The sequence below is a fragment of the Bombyx mandarina genome, chromosome 03 (assembly GCF_030267445.1).
Source record: "Bombyx mandarina strain Sakado chromosome 03, ASM3026744v2".
Lineage (NCBI taxonomy): Eukaryota > Metazoa > Arthropoda > Insecta > Lepidoptera > Bombycidae > Bombyx > Bombyx mandarina.
This window is the reverse complement of record NC_143210.1, coordinates 2966538-2987208: the sequence shown is the minus strand read 5'-3', so window position 1 is coordinate 2987208 and position 20671 is coordinate 2966538. Positions and strand designations below refer to the sequence as shown.

The 20671-nt window shown below is 38.5% G+C and overlaps 1 protein-coding gene across 1 annotated transcript in view; it reads right to left on the bottom strand.

Annotated features, from left to right (window-relative positions):
* The window catches only part of Drgx (Dorsal root ganglia homeobox), a 99417-nt gene that overhangs the window by 39958 nt on the left and 38788 nt on the right, over window positions 1-20671 (bottom strand). Inside the window, exons 6-8 of the mRNA XM_089738483.1 lie at window positions 11274-11387; window positions 10886-11034; window positions 9471-9578 (exon numbers count right to left, since the gene is read on the bottom strand). Of these exons, the coding sequence (XP_089594609.1) occupies window positions 9471-9578; window positions 10886-11034; window positions 11274-11387 (371 nt within the window). The remainder of the gene's footprint in view (window positions 1-9470; window positions 9579-10885; window positions 11035-11273; window positions 11388-20671) is intronic.

Genomic DNA, 20671 nt, shown 5'->3' with positions numbered 1-20671 from the left:
ATGTTGCTTTGTTAAAGTTTACATCGGGAAGTAATATTTGAGCTTCTGCTTACACATAAACTATGTCGTATTCACGATACATTGCCGCGTTACGGAACACAGTTGTAATGCGTCTCAACCGTTTCATTAACATCATTTATTAATGCTGAATTGACTCAAATACGCCTTGTATTAGTTAAAAGACAGTCAACATTAATTACACTTTACTGTTTTGCCGCTTTAGTCCATATAATGTTAATGAAAGAACTGAAACTTTGACTATAACTGTACTTGAGTATCAGTTTCAAGACTATATTAACTGTATGATAAATTAACTGTGTGCTATAATTAATTAGATGTGAATAAATATTCGAATATCAAATCTGTTTTTTAAACTAGTATGACGCCCGCAGCTTCGGTTGTATTTATTACGCTTAACAGGGATTGGCGATAATTATTTTTCAGGTTTCAAGCTATTCCCTCGTAATTCTATTAAAATCGGTTCAAGGAGAACTTAAGAGATAAAAAGTCACCTTTGTATTAATATTTTTCTAAATAAACTAGCGGCCCGCTCCGGTCCCGCTCGGGTCTTTAACAAAAATTTCCACGATATTTACAACATTTCAACATTGTTTTATTTGTTAAATAAAAGAACACTTATTGCGACATAACTATAATAGTTAAACATATGCTGTCGCGACACTTTTTGTAAATAATAATGTGTTCTACAAAGACCTTGTACATTATTTTATTTTATCATCAATAGTTTTCACAGGGCACGCGATGTTAAGAATATTTTAGGTAATTTTTTTACAACTTGAGTTACATTATTGGAGTATTAGTAAGGATCCCTGATTTTTTTTTGAAAAAGCTTATAGCCTATGTCACTCGGGAATAGTGTAGCTTCCAAGCAGTGAAAGAATTTTTCAAATCGGTTCAGTAGTTTCGGAGCCTATTCAGTACAAGCAAACAAATCTTTCCTCTTTATAATATTAGTATAGATTTAAATAGCTAATATGTTTCAAGTTTTTTTTCGTCTGTAACCTCATACCTCACCTCACAGATTATCTAATTATTATTTTTTTATTGCCTTTCTAGGCAGACGAGCATACGACCCTCCTGATGGTGAGTGGTTACTGTCGCCCATAGAGTTCAGCAATGCCAGGGGCAGAGCCAAGCCGCTGCCTACCGCTTAATACGCTCCACAAGCCTCGTTTGAAGAAGGACATGTCATAGCGCTCGGGAAACACCGTGGAGGGGAGCTCATTCCATAGCCGGATGGTACGTGGCAAAAAAGATCTCTGGAAACGCACTGTGGATGACCGCAGTGACTCCAGGTAGTATGGATGAACTCTACTACGGTGGCGGGCGGTGCGATGGTAAAAACGAGACGTTGGTATCATCTCGAACAATTCCTCATAGCACTCCCCATGGAACATGCGGTACAAAATACAGAGGGAACCGAAGTCCCTCCGCAGACCCAGAGGCTCCACACGATAGATAATAAGAACTCATAAGCGTAACAACAGAAACGAAAGAAACAATAATATACAAAACTATTAAATAAATGCTATTTAAAATACACATCTAGGAACTTGCACGTCAGAAACAGCACACGACATCTGTCAACAGAATAAGCTCGTAGCAAATTCAATTTCGTTACATGTATACAGATTAACTAGAATACATACATGTGAAATTAGCGCGCGTTCGTGTGGACAAATGTTCGAATAATGAGCTTATCGGTGAGGGCACGCGTTAATGTCGGCGGGTTTGATGCTATAATATGATGAGTAATAAATATATATTTTATTTTATTGCTTAGATGGATGGACGAGCTAACAGCCCACCTGGTGTTAAGTGGTTACTGGAGCCCATAGACATCTACAACGTAAATGCGCCACACACCTTGAGATATAAGTTCTAAGGTCCCAGTATAGTTACAACGGCTGCCCCACTCTTCAAACCGAAACGGATTACTGCTTCACGGCAGAAATAGGCGGGGTGGTGGTACCTACCCGTGCGGACTCACAAGAGGTCCTACCAGTCCTACCACCATTATATATATTTTTAGTATATATTTTTATACTTTATTTTCATAGATGGGTAAACAAGCTATCAAGCCGCGTAATTTAAATGGTTATTACCCTTAGATACGATTTTTATGAAACTTTCCGTTGTATCACTGCCATTTTTAGAACGTCTACGTACTAAAAAAATGTTTTATTGCTTAGATTGGTGGACGAGCTCACAGCCCACCTGGTGTTAAGTGGTTTCTGGAGCCCATAGACATCTACAACGTAAATATGCCACACACCTTGAGATATAAGTTCTAAGGTCCCAGTATAGTCACAACGGCTGCCCCACCCTTCAAACCGAAACGCATTACTGCTTCACGGCAGAAATAGGCTGGGCGGTGGTACCTACCCGTGCGGACTCACCAGTAAAATCAACTAAATGTCCTCAAAATTCCAACATAATATCCAATATCTACGCTATATTTGAAAAAAAAAAACTCCGACAAATTGACATCAAAAACAAACGTCACAATGGGAATAACGTGCACAATATCCAACAGTATTTAACGTTTTTGGTCGGCGTAAACCCATTCGTGACATTAAGTCGGGCAATTAGACCGGCATGCGGGCCTCAACCCTTCCGCGCGAAACCGCTCGCGCCACCGCGGGTCCTTTGTAACCTAATGGTTATTGACGCGCCTCATTTGATTTTAGGATTCGTATTGAACGATAATTCATTGACGAAAGTTTATTTGTGATCTGAGCAAGAATATTCTTTATTGTACACCAAAAAATAAATAAACAATGCGATACATTAAATACAAAAAAAAAAGTACAATTGGCGGTCTTTTCGTCGAAGAAGTGGTTTTATTTATTTTTCTCGATGTCTTGAATCTTCTATAGTATTCTTACTGTTTTTCTCCACTTATTCCTATGTTTTGCCTATTCCCGACTAGTCTGCCTAGTCTAGACTCTTTTCCTTCTATTTACGGGTAACGAGAAATCTTTCTAGGTTATCAGGGTTTCTACGTACTATATAACCAAAATACTGCATGATTCAATGAAGAGATACAATTGACAGCCGCTTATCATTAGCATTCTTCACTCTGAAATTCACGAATAGTAAGTATATTATCAATCCGGAGATTCCGGAAGCTCGCAACATCAATAATTGTAGCTCGTCAAATAACAGCTCACTTGAAATGTGAGCTCTTATTTTGTTTAGTTCACTTCAAACACACCCAATGTCAACCCGTCTCACAATGCCGCAGTGTTTATTCAAAAGTTACAAAAATAATGCCCGAAAAATCAATTTATTATTTATGTGTATATTCACGCGGACAGCTTTTGCTTTATTTTTGTACGTGTCCCTTTATCTACTTACTATTGTTGATCGAAGTCCGCAAACGACGAAATATAAAAAAACAAGATCCAATATAAAATGAAAAAACAAAATAGAAAACTAACTATCATACGTACTAAATAAATAAATCGATAAATATTTACTAACAGTCACGCCACGTTAACTGGTCCCGTGATAAGTTCGGAAAGAACTTGTGTTACAGGTACCAGATAACGGAAATAAATATAAGATTTTTATTATACACATACACATATTTAATATACATCCATAACCCTGGAAAATACATTTATATTTATCATACAAATATCTTCCCTTGGCGGGATTCGAACCCGCGACCCCCTTATGTAGTGACCATGTCACTTACCACTACACCAGACGGCCGTACTGATTGATTCTACAAAACAAATTTATGAACTATTGCGCACGCATCTTAATTCGTGTGGCGTTTGTAAATGATAGCGCGTTCGAACCGATCTATTGTAGTTAGGGTTACGGAACCCAAGGGTCGTCGCCCTGCCGGATTGCCGCTCTAAATATGAAATCACTTATTGACTTATTGGAAGTGATTCTCTAATTGAAATATAGAATCTTATTCTAGTCACCGTCCTGTCAATCGGGGTCACGATGTCTAGCCATTCATTACTTTGTTTTGAGCAGAGATTAACGTTAAAGTGGCCGTTTAGATTTTAAAATTATCATAAAATATTTTAATTATGAGGAGTTTTAATTTGCAAAATAATATGATGTTTACATTTACTTAATTATATTAAATTAAATTACATTTATTTTAACGACCGTCTGGTGTAGTGGTAAGTGACATGGTCACTACACAAGGGGGTCGCGGGTTCGAATCCCGCCAAGGAAAGATATTTGTATGATAAATATAAATGTGTTTTCCAGGGTTATGGATGTATATTAAATATATGTATGTGTATAATAAAAGTCTTACATTTATTTCCGTTATCTGGTACCTGTAACACAAGTTCTTTACGAACTTATCACGGGACCAGTTAACGTGGCGTGATTGTTAATAAAAATATTTATTTATTTATTTATTTAATATTTATACCTAATGCTTGTTATAAAACTAGCAGAATGTCCCAGGCATTGTCCATGAGTTAAGCAAGGGCTATGTAGGCAGATATATAGACGATAAAATATATAGCCCTATAAGTGACATGACATTTACGGTAGACAGCAGCTTGACTCTGCCCTCGGCATTGCTGACGTCCATAAGCCACAGTAACTCACCATCAGGCAGGCCATATACTCGTATGCCTACAAGGCTAATAAAAAAATATGAGGATGGGTCACTAAAGCTTAACATCTTTCATGAATTACTAAAAGTAACTTTATGCCTTAGTGATTAAGAGCGAATATACACTGTTTCTGGCGGTAAGTCCCTAATCGCCGTTATTATCTGCAAGGCGGCGCGATAAGTCCGGATCGACGACACCCGTTCCACACTTCCGCAACGACCGGACGTTCAGACGTTTTGTTTAGACAGACTTTCCGCTGACTTTTGTGAATTACCGTATATCGCGTCCGTGAATGTAATGATTTACCTCGTAATGCGAACGTTGACTCATTTGATAGTTGATACTCGTGGTAGGACCTCTTGTGAGTCCGCACGGGTAGGCACCACCACCCCGCCTATTTCTGCCGTGAAGCAATAATTCCGTTTGGAGGGTGGGGCAGCCGTTGTAACTATACTGAGATCTTAGAACTTATATCTCAAGGTGGGTGGTGCATTTACGTTGTAGATGTCTATGGGCTCTGGTGGGCTGTGACCTCATCCACACATCTATGCAATAAAAAAAACAATAATAATAATATTTTTATTGCTTTGTAGTTTTGACGACGAAAGGAAGATCTTCTACCGAGCGGGTGATATTGCTCGATAGGTAGACCGACGGTCCGAATGTTGTTGTTCGGAACTTGTATATATGCAACCTTGTCTTGAAAATGTCGTAAGCGAGATTCAGGCATCTGTCAAATACCTTGTGTTCTATGATGGTTACCCGCCACAGCTTCGGTGCACGGATGAGCTCACGGCGGTGGTGGTACCTACCCGTGCGGACTCACAAGACGTCCTACCACCAATATCAGTATCAATGCTACATAATCAAAAATACTTTTTTTAATGTTCGCAAATTACTTTTACAACTATTTTAATTGGATTGCTTAAATATGGATCGCGCGTCGAAATAAAAGAATTAACTAGTGGTCCATGACGTCACTGATATTAGAGAATGCGCGTGCGAAAGGGATAGCGAGATCTTCCAAGTACGCACTGCTGAACTTGGAAGCGTAACGAACAAAGAATTGTACTTACTATCTTTAAAATGTTAAATGCTATTTTATTCGACAACTAATTTCGACACTGATTTTTATCGTATTTTTATGTAATTTTAGATCGTTTAATTAATGTCCGAAATCTGTAAAGCTCGTTATAATCAACGTCTATTGTAACAACTTAACATCAGGTGAGCCGTGAGCTCGTTCGCTCATCTAACGCAAAACACAACTAACGTAAAAATAATTTGACAACTTTCTTAAGTACTTACTATGATATCGCAAAGCACGAATTAAATAAACAACAATTAACAATTTAATACCCCCAAGACAAGTTAACCTCCCAATCATTATTATCGACAATTAAACTGAGACTGATTCGATTAAATACAATCTTGTCCGTAACTTAGACGCGACTTGATAAACTCGATCGTGTTTGGTACAAAACGTTAAGACATAGCGAACTTGAAAAAAAGTTTGTTTTCTCACAATTTTTTTTTATTTTTTTTATTGCCCTTTAGGCAGACGAGCATACGGCCCACCCGATGGTGAGTGGTTACCGTCGCCCATGGACTTCAGCAATGCCAGGAGCAGAGCCAAGCCGCTGCCTACCGCTGAATACTCTCCACAAGCCTCGTTTGAAGAAGGACATGTCATAGCGCTCGGGAAACACCGTGGAGGGCAGCTCATTCCATAGCCGGATGGTACGTGGCAAATACCAAACACAACACATACCAAATACATAAGTGCCGCTTAATTTTAAATTAGAACGGCTTAAAATATTAAATTCTATTTATAGTTAGGTATAGTTAGTTTAGTATTCAATAAATAACGAAGTAGGTATATGGAACTTTAATTAGTTAATTTAATAGTGTTTATTCGAATAATAACATAGATACATGTAGGATTCGTAAGAACGGAATGTATGAAAAGAGTGTGGAACGGAGCGTTAAGATGTGAGTGAGAGAAAACGGTAAGAAAAGGAAAAGAGAATGACAGACGGAATGACAGAGAAAAGAAAAGATGGCGAAGACGATTGAATGAGCAAGGCGTAAAAAAGTGTCAATTGATTTTTAATTATTATGTTTAATAGAGAAGATTTTGGATAAGCAGAATAAAAGTGCAACAGTGGAATAGTTTTATTTTATGGCGTCACGATCCCAATTCTACAAACATTTTTAATTTTCGGTAAAACTTTGTTATCACATCACGTCTCGTTCCTTAACCAAGTATCTAAATTTAGTTATTCTTATAATAGATAATATTACCAGCTCGTTTAGTGATCCCTTTCCCATTCTAGCACCCATTAATAACTTCGCAACTGACATTCTTGCGATATCTCAAATTTAGTATTCGAATGAGCTAATTTTAATCACAGATCTAATGTTACTTTTTATGTAACATCTTGATGTTACATAAAACGACTTGTCGTTCATGCGTAAATATCGCAACATAATTGTATGATTGGAAACAAATATACGAATAAAGCACCGAGGCGCCACATGAGAACAATTATAAAACAATTCATATGACCTAGCAATCGATCGCATCGCTCCATTGTCTATTGATGTAATAACAGTTTTATGAATATCTAATAACAGACTCCATGCCGACCTACATACCAACAATCACTGCTACAATTACACTAATATAGATTTTAAATTATTGTTCAATTACAAAAAGTGTTTTGAACTTTAATTATTATTCAGCTAACTGACTGATATCTTTAGTACCTCATAAAATTATCAATAAAGCGAAATCTGCAATTTTGAAGACATAAATGCATACGATATCATAAATAGCGTACCAAACAATTTGGACGACAATAAAATAACCTAAAAAGTAATTGTAACTTTTTAGTTTAAACTTTGCATTTCAAAACACTATATGACTGGAGCTTGAAGAGCTTAGAAACACCAAGAGCAGATTCGGATGATCCGACAAGACGTATCTTACAGCGACGGCAGCTTTGTGTTGCCCCGTTGCCTGGGTCAGATATAATTTTCAGCGGCCACAAAAAGAGGGCTATTGGGTCACGCCGCTTTTTCAAAGTAGCGTTCTGACGCTTCCTTAAGATATCTACGTAGCTGTTTTAGATTTAAGTCGTCTTGAAGATCTATCTTTCTCTGTTACTAGGAAATTATACTACAACTGCAATGAGTGTCATATGTGAGCAATCGTTGGGTGTGTTGTTGGGTTGAGTCTCGTCCGCAATGACGACGTTTTTAATTAAAAATAAGAACGACCAAGAATTTTCTTTTGTAATGACGTCATCATAACAGAGGTATTACAAAGCGTAGAAACGATAGCACGTTGTACAGCGCAGTATAATTGAGGTTCATTAGACTCATTGAATACGGCAAGCATCGCATCCTTAATCAAGTAATTGCCTTTATAAAGCCAACGTTAAGTGCCGCCGATGCTGTAGACGAAGAGCAAGAAAGGAAATTAACCGCCAAATTCGTAGGCTTCTCACCATTAGCCGTATCGTTTTCCTTAGAAACTTTAGAAATTGAAGGTTTTTGTTTGGTATTCATTGAACACTGGAAGTCAGCCCTTACATTCCTTAGTCTATGTATAAAATTCAACATACAATAAAAAAATGGGTTTATATTTAATAATACGTCATCAATTTTAATTTGTAGTTATAATTTTTTTTGCATTTTTTTTATTGCTTAGAATAGCGGACGAGCCCCAGCCCACCTGGTGTTAAGTGGTCACTGGAGCCCATAGACATCTACAACGCAAATGCGCCACCCACCTTGAGATATAAGTTCTAAGAACTCAGTATAGTTACAACGGCAGCCCCACCCTTCAAATCGAAACGCATTACTGCTTCACAGCAGAAACAGGCAGGGCGGTGGTACCTACCCGCGCGGACTCACAACAGGTCCTACCACCAGTAAAGCTTGAAGCTTGTAATAATTTTTTTTCATTCAATCAATTCGAAGACGTACGTAATTGCCTCTTTGCCTGCAAAATTCTTATACGAGTAATGCACGAATGATTCAGCCGAATTAAACAGATGACGGGTTACCGAGCGGTTTAATTAGAATTAATTAATTGACTTTTTGTAGGGTTTCGTTATGTGACTTTTTAATTGAACGACTTAATGTGCCAATTGAACGAATGTTACTAATAAAGTTATATGGACGGTTTTGATGAATTCGTTCCCGTTGCTCGTTTATACGATACGATACGATTTACCAGGTGGTTGGTGTGAGTTTTTAACGTTGTCGATAGCGTAAAAGTTAATTTAAATTTGTATGGAGTTGGAACGTTTGCCTACGTTTGCCGCTAGGGGCGCTGTTCCAACTGCATACAAATTTGATTTAACTTTAACTCTATCGAGAACGTTAAAGAACTTACACTAAACACACAGAAGTTAAGTGTTAAGTGTTAACAAGTGCCCATAGACACACCAACATGCCCGCCTTGGGACATCAGTTCCAGTATCAATCAAAATGAAATTTGTTATTGAAATCATTAATGGCTGAGTCTGGTGTATTTCACTTTCCAATTTTGTTATAATCTTTACGTAATCCTAAATCAAACTTTGTGTAAAATATGGTCGCGTAGAATATACAATAAATTAAGAACATTTGCAGGAAATTAAGGATCTTGCTGTTTAGAACAAAACAAAAACCATCTTATACCGTTTTCTCTAGTGTTGACGACTGAGTGTTTTATGATGATGGTGATAATTAATATTTTTTTGGAATAGCCCATTAACAAAATCAAAATTAAAAACCAAATATTCTTAACTGTGTATACCGCAATCACAAATTCCCTAAGAACCAATATGTATCACTTACTGGTCGAAAGGAGAGAAGATGTGATGTGGGGGTCTTTGCTCCATCGCAGCTTCTCTGGAACCGGCGCTGCCGACAGACGGAGCCGGAGATGCACAGCTAGTTTCGGACCTAGTGAGATAAGAACTGATAATACATAATAATTACAGTATTTCATTAAATCAAAACCCAATTAAGTACCGTAATAAGACTGAATGCTAAGGCTGGTTTGCTTCTATTGAAGTATGAAAATTAGATCGTGACTTAAATATTGGATTAGAGTCCACTTGGGGACATGTCAAGTTTATTATACTATGTATTATATATTTATTATACATATTGGAGGTCTGTGGGCTGATAAGAAGAAGAAAAAAGAGGACATGTCAAACACATGTTCATGAATGCCAATGTGTAATAACTAACTCGCAGATATAAATTTGCATAATTTGCTTAATTAATTGGATTTGGTAATCGACTTGCAGGAAGGAAGCGCTGTAACGTAACGCTATTTATTGATGATTTTGTCCTTGTCGGCGGAACTACAACCGAGGTCTGAAAAGGGCTAGAGAATGCTGGGAAAGATTGGCAAAATCTGTTTAACGATGTGATCCTACCAGCCTCCTCCAATTCCTGTTGCCTGGGGGATTCGAAACGACAGCGACGAGGACTTAAAGAGCAGGATAAACATGAACAGGAGAATGAGAAACAACCAGGGACTGCAAGTTGTGTATGAATCAAAGTATTGGTTCCATAGAAAAATTGGATGATTGCATATGACCGAGAAGCCAGGGAATTGAAGAATCTGTAATTCTGAAACATGTTAGAGGTAGTTTAAGGGCAGTAGCACAGGTGAAGGAACCTCCTAGTGTGGTAGGGGTGTCTTCAGAGGAAGTTGTTAGAGATTAGATAAATCGTGAAAAGTTTTATAAATATGCATGTGAATTAAAAGGAGTGAGACGCAAAAAGAAGTGTAAGACACGGTAAGGAAGACTGTAGACGGTTTGGATGGATTGTGTGAAGAGCGATGTGTATGAAAAAGGTGAGCAGTCAGTAAGAAGGTGTAAAAGCTGTGCCGATCCAACCTAGAGTTATATGGCTTAGAAAAAAAGACAACTGGTGACTATGGTCTCCGCTTAGCTTCAATTAGATCGCAAACTCGCGAACCTAAGTCCCAGTATGGAAGTAACTATTATACAACACAAGATATTTGACAGATGCCTGAATCTCGCTTACGACATTTTCAAGATAAGCTTGCATATATACAAGTTCCGAACAACGACATACGGACCGTCGGTCTACCGAGCAATATCACCCGCTCGGTGATATAGATCTTCTCTTCATCGTTAAATATTCCACACTCAGTTTAAATCAATTAAAAAAAACTCAACATACCACGATGAAATATATGGGGGGTTTTAATTTGTTATATCTTAACCTACCTTTCAAGTCTAGGTGATCTGTTAGGGGAACGTGTTGGCGATCGACGCGGAGAGCCGGGGGTGACCGGGGGGGACGCGCGGGGTGACGCCGCCGCAGACACGGGAGACGCCTCTGCAGACCCTCGAGACATTCCGCATTCCGACGACCCCTACAAATTTGTTAAAGGATTTTAGAGATTGATTCATGATTTAACAATATTTTACAAATTATTGCCCTTGTAGGCAGACGAGCACACGGCCCACCTGATGGTGAGTAGTTACCGTCGCCCATGGACTTCAGCAATGCCAGGGGCAGAGCCAAGCTGCTGCCTACCGCAATTTCAGAAGTTTCGAATACTCATAGTTCAGTCACCGTTGCCTTTCTATTTAAAAAAAAAACTATTATTACCTTATCATCAGCGGGGTCTCTCTTGGTCAGCACATCGGTTCCTTCTCGCTTTCTTTGTTCTTCTTTCAATCGTTCAGCTTTCCTCCATTTTGCTCGGCGATTCTGGAACCAGACCTGGTAACAACATTACATAGTTAGTATTAACTTATGATACCGAAACGACAATTGGTCTACTGTTCCTTCCTAATTGCGTCGATTCCCTTTATTATTCCTCGGTCGTGGCCCTCTGACACAGTGCTTCCTACATCTGCTCTGACTTTCAACGCCATGAGCCGTTGAATATTGAGCTCCGTCCGGATCTTGTCTCGTATGCCCATGGGATTCCTTTTTCCCGGCCCTTGGTCTCTATCTTAATTATCGATCACCGTAAGATACGCGAAAAAAAATTACCAAACCAAAAATAAATACGTAAGTTTCAATAATTTTATAATTTACTAGCTGTACCCGTCCGCTTCGCTGGGAATTTAAAATTAATATTATTATTTCTCACCCCCACAAAGATTCTCATCATTAACGCCCCCGCAACTGGTGTAGGGAGTCCAACGCTCATATAAATATTAGCCTATCCATTAAGTACATATATTTTCTACATGGATGCCAAGTTTCAAGTCAATCGGATGCATGGTTCAGTAGTTATAACGGAACATCCGTAAAAACCACTGTAGATTTATATATTAGTATAGATGAACCCGCATTCGAATGCAAAGGTGAACGCTCTTTCACTCCGCAGAATACCGCGAATCCTGTAAGCTACTTATTCAACACGTTACATTGCGTGTGTTACAAAGAACATCTGTGATTAACTAACATAGTTTCATTTTTTGTTGTTCTTTAGGAAGCTTAGCTTACCGTTTACCGTTATTACTATTTACAGTTTCCTTAGAAAACACGATTGAAAACTGAGCTATTTTTTGCAGGTTCAACGGCCTCGTCCCTTTAATTATAATATCTTATCCTAATAATACTGTTAGCCGTCACCATAGAGTACATTTATCCCTAGTACCCTAACTGTCAACACTAGAAGCTTTAATACCATGCTATTACCACCCCAATCTCGTTTGTTATAACTCAGAAATTACCCATTACTCTATTAAAGGGTCTCTATTAGACCAATCACAAAAAACCATAGACCGGTTTTAGATATTAGACACCACAGCTCTATTTTAATGGTCATCAAAATACCAAACTAAAAGACATCTCACTGCATACAAAATGTGGAGGAACAGGTATCAATTTAGCGGACGTATACTGTCAAAAATAGAAAGACCTCTGATTTCGTTAGAAACTCTTGCTACGTAGAATCGGTTTGCCTGGCTATTTAGCTTGTCTGTAATAATAAGGGTCGTTGCATTTGTCTGAAAAATTGCAATTATGTCGCAATGAATTTTGTTATGTTCTCACAATGGCAAAGAGTAATTTATCTATAAACAGATATGAACACAACTACTATAAATATTATTATCGATCTATTTATTGATTATTAAATGTACTATTCGAAAAATATTATAGTGAATATACTGCCTTCTCGCGATCACATAATCTTAATCGGATATAGAAATTAAATAAGCTCTTTTGATCATTTAATCGGATTCTATCAGCGCCAGCGTTAGGTTCTACGCAAATCATCGATCTAATTCGATGACGTCAGAGACTATGACGTAAGCCCTCTGACCTGCTGTATTAGTAGGTGTTGGAACTATAAGTTCACACCGCGTTTATCTATAAGACACCAATACAAGACATGTGACGGAGGAATTTTATAAAAAAAAATTGTGTGTATCGCAAATTTCGTTGACTCGCGTAGCTGGAACCCGCAACTAATACAAGTGATTGAAAAAAATATATCTTAAATCAGTGGGCGTCTATTGAATATAGACCTCCAGAACGATTACTTCTTGACGAGCAGTTTGTTCGTATGTCCTTTCATCCGATTCATTTATTTGGTAAAAGACCATTTTTAGCCCCAGCATTGGAGTGCGTCATTGCTTCGCTGCAGGCAGGACGGTGAGAGCATGCCCCGCGGTGTGATACTGCGCTTTTGCGTCACCTCTCTAGGTAGGCCTTTGGCGAGTAGAGGAAACCAGCAATATAGAAATGAGAAGTACACTACCAGAACTACTTTCAAGTCATCGTGGCCTAAATGACGAAGTCGTCGTGACCTAAAGAATAAGACGTCTCGAATCTCAGGCGGGTACCAATTTTTCTAATGAAATACGTACTCGACAAATGTTCACGATTGACTTCCACGGTGAAGGAACAGCATCGTGTAATAAAAATCAAACCCGCAAAATTATAATTTGCGTAATTACTGATGGTAGGACCTATTGTGAGTCCGCACGGGTAGGTACCACCACCCCGCCTATTTTTGCCGTGAAGCAGTAATGCGTTTCGGACGTTGTAACTATACTTGAGACCTTAGAACTTATATCTTAAGGTGGGTGGCGCATTTAAGTTGTAGATGTCTATGGGCTCCAGTAACCACTTAACACCAGGTGGGCTGTGAGCTCGTCCACCCATCTTAGCAATAAAAAAAAATCGATGGATGTAAGGTGATGGGCTTTTTGTGAGCGAACATATCTCTTAATTCCAATTATTCCTCTCGTAACGCAGTCATAAATTCCCATTGAACGGTGGTGAAATAGTTAATGCGATTGTAGCTTCGACCTTCATGTCTTATGGTGGGTGGCAGCAGTAACAGGTAATTCACACATCAACTACATAATAGAATAACATCCACTCTCACTTCTTCTTTGCCAGTCCAAGGATCGAACGGCCCCTTAACGCCACTGCACTACTAATTCCTTTAAAATGATTATTTTAACGAAATTATTCCAACGATAATCCCGCCATAATCCGACGGGCCCTAATAGTTTTCGTATTTCGAAGGGTAACATTAATATTTCAAAATTTCTCAACAACATCCCCTAGAGCGTTTCATTTTGCTGTGTGTACTCAATATCTGTAGTATTCATATATTATATGTTTTTTGGTCAATGTTTTTTTTGCGTAGATGGGTGGACGAGCCACAGCCCACCTGGTGTTAAGTGGTTACTGGAGACCATAGACATTTACAACGTAAATGCCCAACCAACCTTGAGTTGTAAGTTCTAAGGTCTCAGTATAGTATTTTTTTTATTGCCTTGATGTGTGGACGAGCTCACAGCCCACCTGGTGTTAAGTGGTTACTGGAACACATAGACATCTACAACGGAAATGCGCCACACACCTTGATATATAAGTTCTAATGTTTCAGTATAGTTACAACGGCTTCCCCACCCTTCAAACCGAAACGCATTACTGCTTCACGGCAGAAATAGGCGGGGCGGTGGTACCTACCCGTGCGAACTCACAAGAGGTCCTACCACCAGTAATTAAGCAAACTGTAATTTTGCGGAGTTGATTTTTATTACACGATGTTATTCCTTTACCGTGGAAGTCGATTGTGAACATTTAATAAGTACGTATTTCATTAAAAAAATTGGTACCCGCCTGCGGGATTCGTGCACCATTGCATCGCTAGATACGAATGCACCGAACGTCTTATCCTTTAGGCCACGACGACTTTAATCTGAATGTATCTGATGATGTAAGGATTTTTCCGGTGAACAAGTTATTGAAAGTACAGACCTTCGTACCGACGAGGCCTGATTGAACCCCGACAAGAAATCAATGAGGGATCACATTGCTTAATAGGATCACAGGTTTTAATGTGAAGCGCGGAATAGGTGTTATTCCAATGAGATATTGAGTTTACATCCCAAGATAGCGGTAGCTAGGATCAGGCAACCAAAGTTACTTTAAATTTATGCTTGCGTATATCATTATTGTATTGTAATACCTATATAATATAACAGTTATAAAATTTACGAGCACCACCCTGTTAATGAGACAAACACTCGAACAAAACCAACAAAACATTATCAAAAACGATTCAACCCCCGCTGATACGCGCAGCCTTTAAACACATGTTAACATACGACTTGTTACTTTCGACTTACATTAGACAATTCATTTGAGCTCTCGCAGCATCAAAATGACCCTTATTTCATTACCCGTAAAGAACCGTAATGAATCTTTCCCCGGTCAATTTATATTGGACATGTTCATTATAAAGGGTGTTACCCAGTAGGGGTTCAGTAATTACCTTCTGTGCGCTGTAATAGACGAGTGCTTGCGTTGTTCAAGAGTGTTCTCGGTTGTTAAATAATAACAAATATTGTTCATTCATGTTTTGCGTGTAATGACCGGGAGTGGCAAGATTTAATTGTTCTCTTTTGTAGTATGGAAAAGAAAGTTATTGTTGATGAACAAATTGTTTTCTGAATACACACTTTGATTAACTGTCTATTCGTTTATTTGTATACAAATTTGTCAATCAATTTTAACTTGAGTTTCTGATAAGGATTGAAACATCGGTCTGGAACGAGTCCATGATTTTCACACAACAAGAAATAAAATTAGGTTTATTTTTATGATTATCAGCAGATGAACTATTGTATCACAAGATCCACAGTAAGCACAATATCTTATAACATTACATCGTTCTTTCGATCGTATTGGAATCCATAGATACAATCCACTGAGTCTCTGGCCGGATTCTCTCAGTGGGTCGCGATGCGATAGTAAATTCAGCAAGGCACTGCTCTTACTAGGATCAGTGTTTGCATTTCTCTCAGGCGTCCGTGAGCTCGCCTATAAAATCAGAACTTGCAGTTACTTAGCTGAAATCGGCATTGCTAACAGCTTCGATCAACAGTTACTATTGTTGATCGAAGGCTAACAAACAGTTTGCTTAGAACACGTCGAAATCAAAATTCTAGCAAGAATTACGAGGATTTAGATAAACTCCATGTGATTCCTATTTCTTTTTTATTTCCAAGTGAATTTGACACCTATTCATCACACGAAAACTTTGAATATTAGCGGTATTGTTCATGTCATTTCATTTTTGATTAAATGGAAAAAAATATTGTTTTTTATCCGCTGTATAGTATGGTATAAAGGCGAATTTACATTACGAAATTAGTGGCATGAAACTAATTTCGTGACATTAGTTTTACCAACAGTTTCACGTGCAATTTAATACTTTCGTAATGCATGCATTAATTTCATGCATGCAAATTAGTTTCGTGCCCTGCGCGATTTTTTGGTGAAATTAGTGTCATGCAACTAATTTCGTAGTGTAGACGCGACGTAAGCGTCCGACCATTCTCAAAATCATTGAAGCAGATTTACCCAAAGTTGACCAAGTCGCATTTACTATAATAAAAAGTAGCTTATGTGTATGGTATGGTATAAACTTATGCTATGGTATAAACTTTACACGGTCTAATTTTTTTTAATATTTCATCCCAATTCATACAGCCATTCTTAAATAACATTCATCCAAATCACACAAACTCCCATATTTAAATTATTTGTCTAGACTCTAGACAGCCACTAATGCATGCAATCGGAAAACCTTGATTTAAAACTATCAAAAATATTTAGTTGTGATGTATATATGTAAAAGTAATATTTTATTTATAGAATAATTTAAAAATATTAGTTTATCGTAAAAATTCAAAAAAAAAGTTATCTACTGCCGATATCCCGATATTAAAATAGTTGATCACATCATTTTCTCCCAATCCATTATGTTAACTAAGCACATCAAACCAGAGCCCAACGCAATCGTCGTTCTCGGAATACTTTGGCTCAACAAAATCAACGGCGTAATCACCAGAAAACTCTGCACTCAGCACATGTCTTAACTTTAAGTTAAAAAGCCACGTCACCTGCTTAAAGCTCTCCATTAATTACGTCAGAGTGCTGTACGCCGGGAAATTCCATACGAGAAGTTCCCTAATGATAGGCTTTCGAGAATTTTGCTTAATGTTTATGTAAACATGAAATTTTCACGCTAATGCCGTTAGAGATTCTTAGAGAGAACAGTTTTTAATTTGAAGAAGAGTTGGATATACGCAATTATTATTAAAAAAAATTATTGCCGTATAGGCAGACGAGCATACCCACCTGATGGTGAGTGGTTACCGTCGCTCATGGACGTCAGCAATGCCAAGCGTAGAGCCAAGCTGCTACCTACCGGTTAATACTCTCTACAAGCCTCGTTTGAAGAAGGACATGTCACAGCGCTCCGGAAACACTGTAGAGGGGAGCTCATTCCAATGCCGGATGGTACGTGGCAAAAAAGATCTCTGGAAACGCACTGTGGATGAGCGTAGTGGCTCCAGATAGTATGGATGAACTCTACTCCGGTGGCGGGTGGTGTGACGGTAAATACGAGACGTTGGTATCATCTCGAACAATTCCTCAGAGCACTCCCCATGGAACATACGGTACAGAATACAGAGGGAACCAAAGTCCATCCGCAGTACCAGAGGTTCCAAACGATCCGTAATTAATGAAACTAATCCATAAAAAATGTGAAGTTGTGTTTGTTCGTCCTTCTTTCACATCGAAATGAAGCAACAGTATGTTTTTTCTTATCTTTTAAAGTGTCAGATTAAGCGAGTGACTTAAGCTACCCGAAAAAACCTCTTATTCTCAGACAAAACTATACTGACACTTCTCCTTGGCCACGTGAAACAATGTAACACATAAAAGAATCAGTTTGAAGCTTCATCGTATATCGTCGAGTTTTAATTATTTTTTTAGTGTTAGATGGTGGACGAGCTTGCATAGACATCTACAACGTAAATGCGCCATCCACCTTGAGATATAAGTTCTAAGTTCTCAGTATGGTTACAACGGCTGCCCCACCCTTCAAACCGAAACGCATTACTGCTTCACGGCAGAAATAGGCGGGGTAGTACCTACCCGTGCGGACTCACAAGAGGTCCTACCACCAGTAAAAAATTTGAAACTGTAAGTCCGCGCGCGTTGGTACCTATTACCTATTGCCTAATTTAACAGCGTAGCAGTAATGCGCTTCGGCTAATAAAATAACATCGCCGTTAAACAAACAATAAAACATTGACTTAAACCTTACGCCTTAAAGGATGGCAGCATTCACGGTGTTATGTCCATTGGTGTCACTTAATATCAAGTGTATTGAATTCGAAATCCACACTTCAGTTCATGTTAATTATTAAAAATCACTTAAGCATCAAAATTAAATGCTTTATAATAACTTATCTAAATCCGACTTTCACTTAACATGGTTAATACATGTAATTGAACAAAATTCACAAAGGCGGCTGAGTTCACGTAACTAAGCCGATATACACGTTCAAATTAACTCTAAGTAATTACCGAATGTTCCCAAAACAGATTACAAGAGTAATCCTCCGAGGAACTGAAATCATCGTAATATTATAAGTATTATTGTATGGCAGGTCTATCCAGACTTAAGACGATATTGCAGGGACGCACTTGTAAATATGCTAAAAATGAGACCTTTGAACTCTTGTCTCAAGGTGGGTAGCGGTATTTACATTGTAGATGTCTATGGGCTCCGGTAACCACTTTAATACTAGATTCTCGGTAGGCAGCGGCTTGGCTCTGCCCCTGGCATTGCTGAAGTCCATGAGCGACGGTAACCACTCACCATCAGGTGGGCCGTATGCTCATCTGCCTACAAGGGCAATAAAAAAAAAAAAAAGATGGGCCGTGAGCTCGCCTATCCAACTAATCTGTCAACTAATTGTCTGATATGCGACCACGAAAACACCGATGAGAATTAAATACTCGAAATAATTTTCAGATATTTCATTATTTTTTTTCTATCTATGCTGATAGATAGCCTTCAGAGGCTATTTCAACTTCTCCTTGATGTGTAGGTGAGCTCACGATGCTCTAGGCGGAATTATTGCTAACACTGGCTCTAGCAAGAGCCGTGCTTCGCAGAATCTACCACCGGATCGAAAACGCGACCCACTGAGAACATCCGGCGAGAAACTCAGTGGGCTGTATATCAGCATTAATATTACTGAACTTAGAAGAAGACGTCAATATCTGAGTACGATTTTTATTGTATTAACTGTTTTATTACATGAAATTATATTATAAAGTATACAAACGATCTATGAAGTTCGTACTAAGTCGAAACTTGGCCAATTAATGCATAAATGGGTGACGCGACTAGACACGACATGGATGCTCGAATTGTAATATTTATTTCTAACAGTTCTTGCATCCTTCAAGCCACAGTGCATGTTTAACGGCAGGAATAGGCAGTACAAGTGTACATACTCGTGGGGACTTGCAATACGCCTATCCCTAATTGCCGAACAAGCCACTTATCTATACTAATATTATAAAGAGGAAAGATTTGTTTGTTTGTTTGTTTCGAATAGGCTCCGAAACTACTGGACCGATTTGAAAAATTCTTTTTCCATTAGATGCCGACATTGTCCCTGATGAACATAGACTACTTTTTTTAATTTTCTTTTTATTTTTTTTTTTTGGTTTCATGTGTGTTTTAATGTTTCCGAAGCGAAGCGAGGGCGGGTCGCTAGTATTTAATATACACTAAACACTGCGTAATGCTTTTTTTTAATCTCGTACCGCCCCGTCATAATGCTGCTTAAAATAATACTCTAATTAATGATCAGTATCACCGTAACTGATTGTTTTATTATTCTGTATTTTCAAATTTTGTATACAGTTTGGGAATAACGAGAAAGGGAAAATCTTCCACCGAGCGGGTGATATTGCTCGGTTGCCCAACGGTCCGAGTGTTGTTGTTCGGAACTTGTATATATGCAAGATTATCTTGAAAACGTCTTAAGCTACATTCAGGCATCTGTCAAATATCTTGCATTCTCTGAGGGCTACTGCCAAATACAAATCGGCAAAAAGTAAGTAACTTATACCTAAGCAGTAATAACGCACCAAGTACAGCCCTGAGTCTACAAGTACGTCACGATATCAAAAGTCGAAGCGTTAAGTTTTTCATCACATGATTAGGGGAGAATTATCTCCTCCCCCGCGTCTGCTGGGATCCAGAAAATCTTCTTTATCCTAACCGAGATCCGGAGAGCTTCTACGGAATCCGAGATGGTTAACGAATTAGACGTCCAATACTCATTAGGTATTATTTTCAATGAGGTGCTCTGGCTTTTTTTATTACTAAGATGGGTGGACGAGCTCACAGCCCACCTGGTGTTAAGTGGTTACTGGAGCCCATAGGCATCAACAACGTAGATGCCGCCATCCACCTTGAGATACGAGTTCTCAGTCTCAGTTCTTACAGTACAACGGCTGCCCCACCCTTCAAACCGAAGCGCATTACTGCTACACGGCAGAAATAGGCAAGGTAGTGGTGCCTACCCGTGCGGACTTACAAGACGCCCTAGCGCCAGTAACACTGTAACTGTAAGATGAGTAATTCAACAACTATATTAATCAATGCAATTGTTAAATTGTTTTAAGGTCAATCAGGAAATCAGTGATAG